The sequence below is a fragment of the Condylura cristata genome, unplaced genomic scaffold, assembly GCF_000260355.1.
Source record: "Condylura cristata isolate star-nosed mole 26May11 unplaced genomic scaffold, ConCri1.0 scaffold00012, whole genome shotgun sequence".
Lineage (NCBI taxonomy): Eukaryota > Metazoa > Chordata > Mammalia > Eulipotyphla > Talpidae > Condylura > Condylura cristata.
The window spans coordinates 25,885,645-25,899,201 of NW_004567113.1; the positions used below are offsets into that span (position 1 = coordinate 25,885,645).

A 13,557-nucleotide genomic window follows, 5' to 3' on the forward strand; every position below is an offset into this window, starting at 1 on the left:
GAAAGCTACATTTTTAATAGAATTTCTGGATATTCATTTATAAAGCTCAGTGCTAACTCTTTTTTTATGACAATGGGGTATACATAATGATAAAACTGAATATAATCTGAAAATTAGTCTCTAAGAACAATGGCAGTGAAGCTACTTGTAAACATGAATATTTCCAGCACTATGCAACTGAGAGTGGAGAAATTGTTTATTAATGTCAATATAAGTTGCTTACTGGTTGGTCAGTTCGGTTGATGCCAATCAGGAAGAGTAATTCGGCTACAAATAGGCTGATGCAGAGGTTCTTGTGGATGGTGTTACGGTCACTCTGGAGCCCGCGGAAAAAGCAAAATGTGAAGATGCAAATCAGGAGACAAACAAGGGACAGCAAAATGCCAACCCATGTGATCACATCCAGAAGGAGGTCATGGACTGCATCACTGTGCTGGAAAGACAACAGAAAAGTCATAAGTTGAAATTATGCATAAGCAGTAATAAAGTTTTACTACAAGGGCCTGGTTTCATAGGGTATGGTTTTAATAAAGTACTAAATATTCTTCACACACACAATGAATAGGATATCTTAATTACTGGGGTTTTCTAGTCCATAGGTAAAGCAGTTTATCTTTGCTCTGAAGCATATAGCAGTTTGCTATTCAACCATGTCAATATTTGCAGCTTTCTTAGCTACACATATTTTCAGGTTATAAGTAATAGAGGAGATAAACAGAATTCTGGCTGGACAGTTCAAGGGAAATCTTTTTTAATTTTTTTTTTTTAACCTATATCACATTTAAGGCTACTTTCTTAACAACTCCTGCTAGGGCATACTCCATTTAAAAAATTAAGCTGGCTCTCCCTGGTGGTTCAATGGGTTAAAATGCAACACTATGAAGCAATCCACAGTCACTAAAGCACCAAGTTTGATTCCTAGCCAGGGAGGTGACCCAATGGTGTGGTAGACCTCTCCTGACCCACCCGCTGCTCCCCTCAGCAGTATATTTAGTCACTCTACCTGCTCTGCTCTCTATTCCATCTCTAGTGAATTCTCTCACCACCACATCCCTGCACCTCTGGCCTGTACCCCAGTTCTTGTGTGCATAAATAAATAAATACTGCTCCCCACTCTGTCCCTGGTGAATCCTCTCACCCTCTGCATCTCTGGCCTATACCCCAGCTCTGTATGAATAAATAAATAAATCTTAAATATATATATTTTTTATGAAAATACTTGTTTTTCAGACTTTTATGATGTTTGTATTCATATTTCAAATGTCAAATATTTTGTGATACCCACAGAAAATTTATAATTTTTTCTTTTATTTTTGTTTCACTGAATTTCCTTGAAATCACTATGAATAGCTTAGTAACTCAAATTCAACTAAATGGTGATTGCCATATTAGAAACAAAAACAAAGTTTACAAAATGAAGTTTTGTGAATATCATTCTATCAATGTGAAACGGTTTAGTAGACCAATAGGTGTATTTAGTGAAACTGAATCTAAATTCATGGAATTAGGAAATGTGATTTTTGCCTCATGATTTTAAAATAGCTCAATCTGAGTACACTAAGACCTTTTCTGGAAATTTTAACACCCCTAATTTTAAAGCCCAAAAGCAAGTCAGCAAAAAAGATGCAAAAGTATATTTTACAATGTTTTTTTATTTTAGCTGCATAAGTGTTTCCAGATGGGAAACAAACTATATGAATTAATTTGAATTCTTCTGGATGATTTCTTCCTTTTTATATTTTTAGAAAGTTATGTTTTCCAGACATTGTTTGAATAACTACCCTATAATAATTATTAACTGTGGCTCAGTAATTATCAGGAACCTATTTTACATTCTGTGGGAAAATGTGTTATTTAAATGTTGAGATACATTGTTAAAATATAGTAATATAATTTTAAACTGTTTCTTAAGCATATATTATTCTGAAATATCAAAATAAAGTTAAACTAGTTTTATTTTTTCTTTTTCTCCAAACCTATGGATACTCTTTTTATTATTATTATTAATGAATTATGCAAGTAAGGATTTGTTTTAAAACATAGATTTCAGTGATATTTGTAAAGTAATAGAAGACCTATTCTTGATAAATGAGGTGTGAACTCTGGAAAATAACTTCGTAGTATTGCTCTAACTCTTGGGAACCAGGTCATCAAATGCAAAGGTCACCTCACAAATTCTTGAGAAAATAAAGAAATCAATAGTGTAGGCCTATTAGGATTTCCTTTGCAGAACAAGATGAAGGTCAACACTGAGTAATACAATAAGATGAACAATATGATTTCATTTCTAACAACTTTATAGTAAATTAACCAAGTAACCATTCAATAATTTCAAATCTCTGCCAAACTGAAAAACAATCAATCTAAATATTCTCAGACTTAATTTCTAAGAAAGAAGTACAGGCAGCTAAAAACACACACACAAAAATTATACCAATTTTCCATTGGACTCAATAGAATTTATTTAGTAAATCTTTTTGAAGCACAGTATATAACGCATATTGTTATTTTTTTTTATTTTCTTGCTTTGATTTTAAAATAAAACCAAACTCTCAATGTATTTGGTAAAACAGACTTGCAGCTACTGTGTTGAAAGAAACAGGAAACAGCAGAACCTGTTGAAACTAAATATCATAGAGTATTAGAGAATTAAGTGCTATTATACTTTCTTTTTTTTTTTAAAGATAAAGTTGATAAACAAAAAAACAGTACTGGTTAGGAAATTTTAAAGGAAATAAAAACATCAAGCAGTAAATAGGATCTTAGAGGTATCTGGTATTTAAGTAGGAAATGAAGCTAGCTAGATAAAAATAATTCCTCCTTAGCTCTTCAGTGTTAAATACAGGAATGATGATGAGGAGAAACAGAAGGAAAATGATAGTTACAATGCACTTTCTAAGGGTCAGATTCTACTAGAAGTGTTTATTTTATTAGGGTATTCAATCATATAAAACACTATTATGTTATATTATCATTATCTCCATTTCACAAAGAACAAAATTGGCATGAGGATAAATACTTTATTTAAGATTATTCAACTAGTGTGCAGCAGAAATCGGAATAGTAGTCTAGTGATTAGCTATCTGGTTTGTTCAGTAATGTCCTAATTTTAGCCCTATATTTCAGCATCAAGTGAATCTCCTCTAAGACACTGATCACAGCTATCAGAGAAGGGTGCAGATATTTGGAAGGAAAGTACAAAATCTATATGATAGCCAAGAGAGGAGGCTTGAGACAACACTATTTTTAGTTTTTAATGGATGAGGCATTGATTATCCACCTTCCTTTGTTATTCCAGCTGTGTTAACCCCCTCTCCCACCCAACTACTTTGGCAATCATGATTTGTAGTTCTTAGTATTGAATCATCCATTGTGCCATTATTCTGAATGAGGCACCTCAAGTGTGCAACTTCAGTGCTGTGACCCTAAGTTCTTCTTTGATTTTGGATTAATTGCTATAAATTACACTGATAGTCTGCCCACTTAATTTTAAATTGTGAACATTATGGCAATATTTCCTACTAGTTTATTGATGAAGCACTACTGCTGATGGCTGATGTTTACTAATATTAAATACTGCCAATTGTTACTGTTAAGTAGTAATGATACTTATATACATAATTATTTATTAGATAGCAATTTTTTTTTAATTTGGTAGTCCTGTTTCCCAATTAATTCTCTAAAAACATGAACATCCTAATTTGTGGCCAGTACTCCATGCCCATAACTCCACTAACAGTGAAGAAGAACTCTCATATATTCTTTTTTGTGGCCAAATTATCCTTTAAATTGCTTAGAGCCAGGTTTTCATGGGTGAATAGTTCTTGATTATTTTTGACTGCAGTGACTATAACTTATTTTGTGAAAATAAGGTTTAAGGGGGTCATTCATCAGACTTCCTGATTCCAGAAATTATGTTTATCTTCTCTTCATATTGTTTTCTCTACTGTACACACACACACACACATACACACACACACACATACACACAAAAATTTTGACAGTGCTTTTTAAAGGGGCTAAACCATATTAAATGGGATAAAGTAGTTGGACTATTATTTGAAATGCCAGATTTTAATTACCCAAAGATGCTTATTATTACCATTTACATATCATTTGTTTCTTAGAATCATTTCCTTTAGCATGTAAGACAAGATAAAATCACTATAGTGAGAAAGTAAACTTTTAAAAAGCACAAAATGATTTAGACTGAAGTGAGAATTTGCGTAATAAAATTTATAAAAACCAATGGAAGGTGTCCCATGTCAAAAATATAGCTAACAAAAGTTCAATAGATTCAGTCTAATAATAGTCACTGAGTACACCTATTATGTGTCAGTACAAAATAAAACAATATAAATATAAATAAATATAGACAACATGGTATACACACGTGTACACACACACTTTTACTCCATATTCCATTTTCATTTGATCTTATTAACTAAAGCAACCTCAGTTAAAAAAAAATGTAGACTTTTCTCCCTTCTTATGAACAAATTTATTACATTTTAAACAGAGTAGAGTTTCTAGATAACAACTCTGGGAAAAACAAACCTACAGGTTTAGAGACAATAACTTGAACTAATAGTGAATTTTATAAAATGAACATTTTACAAGTTTTATAAACTGGATTTTTAAATCAGTGAGTCACCAAAAATAGATGATCTTTTAATAGTAATGCTTATGCTGTAAAGATACAGTAAAGTGGAAGTCTCTTGAATTGAATATAACAAGATAGTTTGTTTCAGCATATTTGTGTTCAAATGCTTTTAAAATCTTATTTATACAAGTTGACCTTATTTCTTATCTCAGAAAGCTATATAAATAACTTCTCTGGAAAAACTAGCTTAATTCCGCTAGAGTCCAGTAGTTCTTTAAATTTACCACCTTCATAGTAGAATGAAATATGCCAGGAAAAATATTAAAGCAATCACTGCATACTCTCAATACTAAAATAAAAGGTAAACATTTGTGAACTGGATTAAATAAAAGTACACTTAGAAACAATGAGTTCTTACTAAAAGCAGTATAAGCAATTGAAGATGTTTTTAAGGATTCTTCTTCTTCTTCTTCTTTTTTTTTTTTTGCTTGGTTGAGTGATTATACTTTCTTAAGCATTGGTAAATTGCGTGAATAGATACCAATGTTTAATACAATAAAAATAATAATTCCTGCAGTTAGTCAATGCTAAAAATAATCTTATTAATGAAGAAGAAAGCCAATCAATGAAAAAAAAAATTCTGTGTATTTAGTATTGACTTATGATTGCTTGTAACATTAAATTTGGTGCTGTTTATATTGTGGGAATTCATAGTACCCACATTTTGAAGGTCTGGAAAGGTATATGCAATTATGATACTAACACAGATAATCTAGTATTTGGCAATTACATTATTAAGTAAAGTCCCTTCCACTGAAAAGCAAGGTGAAGTAGTTGCCTAAATATCTCTGCATAGAGGTAGAAAAATTAATTTTTAAGGACACTCAGGGCCTGGGACGTATCCCTAATATCAACAGTTTAAAGAGCTTTTTGGACAGTTAAACAAGCAGAGAAAAAAAAAATTCAGAAATTTAACAATTCTCAACATTTTAATAAACTTTGTTATTCAGTCCCTAAAATAATCCAGAGATAATTTAGGGAAAAAGTGTCACTTAACCATTGATAATGGGAACAGGAAGCTCAGATGATTTGCTTAAGTAATAAGACACTATTGTTTCTGAAAGAACTAGGATCTGAAACCTGAGTCTCCTATTTTTGAAATGTTATTCTTATTTTTTATGTTAATACATATTTGGTGTTGGTGATTGAATAAGATAATATATGGAGAAAATAAAGCAATCATATTCAATTCTCTTACTATTGGAAATGTTGGACCCTTCTGACAGTTGAAGTCACCACCAAATTTCTCCTTTCTGAGATTTGTATAAACTTAAATATTTCTGACTAGAATTGAAGGAGCACCTTTACTGGTTATTTTTAGCAAACTTTATCTATGGAAGATGAACCTAAAAATTTGAAGAGTGTGATTCAAGCTGCAAGTGAGAGAAGCATCAGCAGAATGCAGGTTTCCCTCTGCTTAAAAATTCTGCTACAACCCAGAAATAAAAACAATATGAGGAAAAATGTTCTCAATACTTAATGACATATAAAGTTAACTGAAAAAAAAATGCAAAAAAACACAAAGCCCAGTTTATCTCTTACTAAGGCTTGAAGCAACTTCAAAACTGTTTTTATCAATAATTATAATTTAAATAAAGGAAAAATATAGGTGATATGAGCTGTCGGACTCTTTTCTAAAGCATTTCATAGAGTATGCTAAAAAGTACAGTGGAAATGTTAATTAGTCATCCAATTTGAAACATATGCTTCTGTAAACTAGAGAACTCCTTCTACAAAAGATGTTCACAAAAAAGTGACTGCTAAGAGATAAATATTTGAATTCAGTTTATTAAACATTCTGATGAACGTCAGAGAATAAACCTGGAAGAGATACTCCTAAAAGGGATAATTTGTGAAATACCAAAAATTTAAGGTAAAATGATATAACCCACATTTCTGTAATGATTTTTTTTATTAAAAAAAAGATAATCAAGTGTTTCCTTAGGTAACAAGTAAAAAGAATCCAGAGGTAGTAAACAGTGGTGTTACGGCCTTCAGGTTGGGTGTTTCTCCATTCGGGCCTTCAGGTTGGGTGTTTCTCCATTCATCTACCTTAACTGGCCCTGGATGTAAAATCTCTTTCACAGGCCCATTAAAATATTTTAACACTCTTATCACTTGATAAACTTTCAATTTTCTGAGGCAGGAGACTTTTTTTTTTTTTTTAATTCACATAGCAATTGTGGGGGTGAGGCAATCTGAAAATTTAAATAAGGTGGACAGGAAAACCTCACTGAGAAGGTAACAGTGTAACAGACTTGAAGGAGATGAGGAAGCAACATTGCTGCTATCTGGGACTGTTCACAGAGGGAGGTTTGCAGTTTAACTAGAGCCCACTGGTATTTATGGAAAGGCAAGAAGACCAGCAAGATTAAAGTCAAGTAAGCAAAGAAAACAGCAGTGAGAGAGGAGGCCAAGTGATGCTAAGGGATTTGGGGGAGGATTAGGGATTTTTGCCTTTACTGAGATAAGGAGTCATTCATATTGGATCAAAGATTTGAAGTATCTGATTTGCATTTTGAAAGAATTTGCAGAACTGGTGTTCTGAGAATGAATCAGAGGAGAGACAGCCTAACTCACATTTTAAAAGTATGTTCTGGCAATCATGATGAGAATGAATGTAAGGGCAACAAAGAGTGGAGAAATGAAATGAAGTAAGGGGCTGTGAGAAAAAAAAAAAAAAACAGAAGAGAGGTGAGAGATGCTTGAATCTGTATGGCAGCATTGAAGATGCTGAGGCTGAGGCTGAGGCTGAGGCTGATTCAGGCGGGATATGTTCATAGCACTGGGTCTTGGAATGGGTGAAAAGAAACAAATCAGTAAGGTACACAGCTCAGGTCCAAAGATTGATGGACAGAGTGGTCACTAAGAAGGTAAAGACTCTAATAGCTAATCCTCTCCCAAAACCTCTTAGCATCACTTGGCCTCCTGTCTCTGTTTTTTTTCTTGCTCACTTGGCTTTAATCTTGCTGGCTTTTCTGTAAATACTTTAAGTGGACTCTAGTTAGAATACAGATCTCCCTCTGTAAACATTCCCAGATAGCAGCAATGTGGCTTCCTCATCTCCTTCAAGTCTTCGTTACACTGTTAATACCTTCTCAATGAAGTTTCCTGTCCACCTTATTTAAATTTTCAGATTGCCTCACCCCATAATTGTTATGGAAGGTAAAACAAAAATCGTGGCCAGTCTCAGAAAATTTAAAGTTGATCAAATGAAAAACGTTTCAGAAAGAATAACAGACTCATAAGAATAACAAAATTACAGCTCAGATGTGGGATACTTATTAGAAATCTAAGTGACTATATCAAGGCTGCGGTCAAATCCATGTGCCTGGAGTTAAGAAATAAATATAGGTAGAATTCTTAGACTCTTAACTGATGTTAAAACCATACGATCATATGAGATTATGTAGAGAGAAAGAATGTTAATGCTAGACTCTAGCTCAGAGCAATAATGAGAAATTTTGGAGATGAGGAGGAACCAGTAAAGGAAGCCAAGAAGTAATAGCTACTGAGGAGGGAAGGAAAAAAAAAAAAAAAAGAAAGCATTTCAAAAACATGATGAAAGTAAATTCTCTTCAAGTTGCCCTACCAAATATATCAGGTCATCCAGAGCTATAAACCCTGTCTTGTTTAGTTGTGTCAGATAGATGATCTTTCTCTGTGTCTGAACAACACAGAATACACCTGGAATATAACAATTATCAAACTTATGACTGCAGCTTCACTTGTTTGCCTTTTCTTCCCTTTTGAGAATGTAAGTTCGTTGAGGGCAGGAAGTTTAGCAGATTGCTCAAATCTGGTAATATCTTAGACAGATGGGAAGAAAAAAGTCACAATTTTTTGAGAGCTGAATGTGAAGGAAATGCTGACTAAACAGTAGAGAAAATATAATACAGAAAAGGGCAACCCAGTGCAAAGGTGAAGTCCCAGAATGAAGACCTGTGTTTAAGATCCCACGCCTTAATAGCATAGCTCTCAAGATTACTCAGCTATGTTTCTTTTATAGATTTTCCTGCAGGGTTAAATTGTGACAACAGCAAACTTAAGTGTTATCTGTTTTAACTGGTTGCTGTACTTCTCATTGTGCATGATTAAACTGGTGTTCTGTTTAAGACATTAATCTAATGTAAGATTGGTTAAAGTACTGGTTAAAGTATTGATTAAACTGATGATCAGTTTGCTTATTTTCTGTTTTCTAAATACCAAAATCATGTTATAAGATTGAAATGGGAGTGACTTATGCAATCACAAGACATTATGATACAGGCTATACATATGGTGTTACTGCTACTAAAAGAAAATATTGAATTCCATTTATTTTGTCTTGCTGATACACAATAATGGCCACAATCAGTATGCTTTTGCATAATAGATAAGAGGCTGTTTTACAATGAACTGAGCAAAAACTGATTTTGCCATTGCTTCAAATATGATTCTTTCTGAGTGTATTCTCTATGCTGAAATATAGAATCCCAGACATACATAAAACATTTTTGTTTTAAATCTAAAATTTGCCAGTGTTCAGTCTAAATAACTGTGTTGACATAGCAAAAGTAATTTTATTTTTAAGGTACTAATTGGGCTTGGATTTGGTCTCCTTCTAGGAGACCTGTACCATCTCTAAATTCAATAGCCTCAAAAAAAAAAAAATCTGGGATGAAATCATTAAGCAAAATCAGATATATAAACCTTTGCTACAACTTTCACTTATTAGAATGATTTGAATGTAACAGTTCTTCTATTTTTATTGATATTAAAGAAAAAGGAATTCACAAGTATATAAATTATCAGTACCAATCTATCAAGCTCCATAACCAAGCTAGTAACTCTTGTATCTTTATGTCTTACGTATATCTAAAATCTAAATCCTTTGGACAGAGTTGTATTGGGAAGAGACTGCTATAGTTAAGTCGACTATGTTTCTGACTTTACAAATTTTTTTTTCACTTGAATTCTTTCTTATAAAGGCACCTCATTGAATGGACAAAAACCATTACATTATGTTGGAATATACCAAATCCTTTATATTACCAACCTTTGCGTATTGTGCTTAACAGATGCTTTCCCAGGACTCAGTTTGATAGTGGTTAACCCCATGAATACCACCTTAGTCTTCCACTTACCAGATGCCAACTTCCTTTGCCCTGGCCTTTGTTCCAGGGGTCCTATCTTGCCCTGTTTATGAAGTTATGATCTGAAGTGTATTCATAAAGGCACAGAGATTGGGGAAGATTTGAAGCAAGGCCTTATTTTATAAGCAAGCTTCTAGTGATAACAGTAAATAAAGAAGATAAACAGTTCTTTAAACTTCCAGGAGAATCAGGGCTGAGCATTAAAGAGTTTCTGAATTTCTGTGAAATTAGAAAAAACTTTGAAGTGAGACTGGCCTACAGAACACCCTTAGTATTCTGAGGGTGTACTAAGCTACTTGTATTTGATGGCCTATATCTTACCTTAACTTCCACATGTGCCATCAGTACTGCAAAGTTGGTTAGGTGGTTACACGAGCATGTAGTATGAGTTTTATTTGTCGTTAGGAGCCGACAGCCTTGCGTTGACCAATAACCTGTCATTGTGCGCTTGGAGTAGCTCCAAAAGGAACAGTTAGGATTGAAGTTCTCCTCAGATTGCTACATGAAATAAAAAAATCAATAAAGCCAATAACTACCTTATACTCATGTAAATTAGGTAGGCATTTTCTTTACATCTAAACTTCGTATTATTCAAATTTTTGTAGAGCTACCTACCAGTGATTTCATATTAGGTGGACATCATCAATCCTGAATATAGATTGTTGCTTATTCTCCTAACTAGAGGTGAATTCACTTAAAAATAATATTGAAGGGGGCCCTCCCTGGTGGCGCAGTGGGTTAAAGCACAGCACTGAGAGGCTAAAGCCACCTCCACATGAGTTCGATTCCCGCCTGCCCCTGAGGTGACCACATGGCGTGGCAGACCTCTCCTGGCCCGCCCGCTGCTCCCCTCAGCAGTGTACTTCGTAGATCTGCCTGTTCTGCTCTCCACTCTGTCTCTGGTGAAGCCTCTCGCCGCCCCTGAGCCTCTGGCCTGTATCCCAGTTCTGTATGTACAGATGAATGAATCTTTAAAAAAATAATAATAAAAAAAATTAAAAAATTAAAAAAAAAATAATATTGAAGGAATACATGTATCCATTCTCAGAATTACATGAATTAATTTAGATAGCAGTGGAAAGTAAATTGTATGAAATCAGCATCTGAAAGGATGTTCTTTAAAAGTCTTTCGTTGTTTTTTTTTTTTTTTTAAGATTTATTTATTTGTGCACACAGAACTAGGGTACAGGCCAGAGGCTCAGGGTTGGTGAGAGGTTTCACCAGAGACAGAGCGGGGAGCAGAACAGGCAGATCGACGAAGTACACTGCTGAGGGGAGCAGCAGGCGGGTCAGGAGAGGTCTGCCACACCATGTGGTCACCTCAGGGGCAGGCGGGAATCGAACTCATGCAGAAGCGGCTTTAGATTCTCAGTGCTGTGCTTCAACCCGCTGCGCCACCAGGGAGGGCCATTTTCCGTTGTATTTTTATGGATATATCTATACACAGATATAATTACTTGTAACATCATATGTGAAGACATTTTAAGTTCTACTGAACATATTGCTAGCTCTATTTAATTATGAGAAGTTTTTGTAAACTCACTTATGAGTGTTTTTACCATATGTATTTACATATTCAAAAATTATTCTTTCTCATTTCAGGAAAAAACAAACTATTACTTTATAAATAACAAATTGCTACATGTCAAATGGCAGGGGAAAGAAAGAGAGAGGCTTTCACATTATAAAAGCAAGTTATACAGGACAAATGACAAGCCATTTTCTTACCTTGATATGTTTAACAGTGAATACCACAGGATCAGCCAAATAAACTTTATTACTGAATTCTTTGTTTATTGCTGCTGTAATAACAGGGGAGTTGACAATAACAGAATGGTTGGTGGACATGGCCTCTGTGCCCAACTTCATGCTGGCATTCTCCGTGGACAAATAAGGACCCAGGTTGTTATACAGGACAAAGGCCACTCTGATCTCTCCTAAAATAAATGGAAATGTAAATTATAAGTAGCAAAAAAATCTCCAACTAGAGTGTACACCACCATTAAATCAGATACTATAATTAGATCACAATAAATTCTTTATAAAATATACTCAGCAAAAATGAAACATTCATGTCAAAGAAAGTGCCAAGAAATTCATGAGGATTCATGCTGAAACAATTACATATTGGTATTAAAAAGATAAACCTCTACCTATAGTCTATTCCAAACACACACACGCACAAACACACAACATAATTCAAGAGGAATTAAAAGTAAAATGTGAAACCAGGATCGTAATGCTTCTAGAATAAGATATGAACAGTATCTTTGTTCTTGAGGAAGGCAAAGATGCTTTTGGTAGCACCTATAAAACATAACTGTACAATTAAAAAAGCAAGCTGAACTTTATGTATCAAAATACAGCATAAAGAAAATGAATAGGAGAACCACAGAACAGGAATATATATGTATATATATATATATATATATATATTAAATTAAAAAATAACACATTAAATGACAAAGGTCACAAACACAGTTTAGAAAAAGAAATATGAAAGGCCAGTAGACATGAAAAATGATTAACATCAAATTAAAGAAATAAAAAACATTGAATTACATTTAAACGTTATTTTACACTTGTTAGAATCTCTGAAATTGTAAAACTGGTAATATGAATGTTGATATATGGAATACCTGGATCTCTTACAGAATGCTTTTGGGTGGCAAAAATAGTTCAACGATTTGAAAAAATGGTTGGCAGTTTCCTATAAAATTAAACACATAATCTAGTTTCCTACATAAGAGAAACATATACACACAACACAAAATCTTTTTTAAGAATGTTTAGCGTTTATGCCACACCCTGTTTGCTCCTGTAGTGCAGCCTCACTTGACACCTTTGGTCAGTATCTGGACCTTCTCCTTTCCTTCTACACTGTTAGCTAAAAATAAGCCTTTTTTGGAAAAATACCAGATGATTTCACTCATAGCAGGAGTATAAAGGACCAGGGGAGAAAATAATAATAATAATAATAATAATAATAATAATAATAATAATAATAATAATAATAATAATAAACTATACCAGAGACATTTTATGGGGGTAGAGTGGGGGATGGGATCAAAAACTGTGTGAGGAGGGAAGTACACTGGACTATGGTGATGGCACATGGGTGATCTGGTGATGGAAGCCCACTGGGATTACAACTGAGATGGAAAAAGGCACAAAATGATGTAAAAATAAACTATTATATTATTTAAAAAAAAAAAAAGAATGTTTATCGTATGCTATTCATAGGAGCTCAGAACTGGGAATGATTCAAAAAGTATACAATAGAAGAAATAAAATATGGCAGTGGAATATACTATGCACTGATAAAGAACTAACCACTGATGATAGAGGATCATGATTTAATCCCCCAATATTATGCTGAGTTAGAAAACATAGAAGAGAGCACATGCTTATGATTCTAGTTATATAAAGTCTGGCAAAATTTTTGTCTATAAAAATATTAATGAGGAGAAACTAGTTTTATCAGGTGGAGAGAGTAGTGAAAAGACTTTAATAAAGCACCATGGAATTTTGTAGGTAATAGGAAAGATTCATATTGTATTTTATTTGATATACAGAGCAAAGTAGAAGTGTTAAATTTATAAAACTAAACACTGAGGTATATGCATTTTACTGTATGTAAGTAGCATATCCATTGTAACTTACAAACCAAACATTTGAAAAAGCATTCAAAATCTTTACCTGTTTGAAACTCAAGTATCATATTCTTTTAAGGTCACTATCCCCATGCATCCTAATTGA

The 13,557-nt window shown here is 33.5% G+C and overlaps 1 protein-coding gene across 14 annotated transcripts in view; it reads right to left on the reverse strand.

Annotated features, from left to right (window-relative positions):
• The window catches only part of ADGRL3 (adhesion G protein-coupled receptor L3), a 726,682-nt gene that overhangs the window by 116,870 nt on the left and 596,255 nt on the right, over window positions 1–13,557 (reverse strand). For all 14 annotated transcript variants that reach the window (XM_012724122.1, XM_012724111.1, XM_012724117.1 and 11 more), the window contains 3 exons: window positions 11,527–11,735; window positions 10,120–10,296; window positions 224–433 (listed from right to left, as the gene is read on the reverse strand). In XM_012724122.1, the coding sequence (XP_012579576.1) occupies window positions 224–433; window positions 10,120–10,296; window positions 11,527–11,735 (596 nt within the window). The remainder of the gene's footprint in view (window positions 1–223; window positions 434–10,119; window positions 10,297–11,526; window positions 11,736–13,557) is intronic.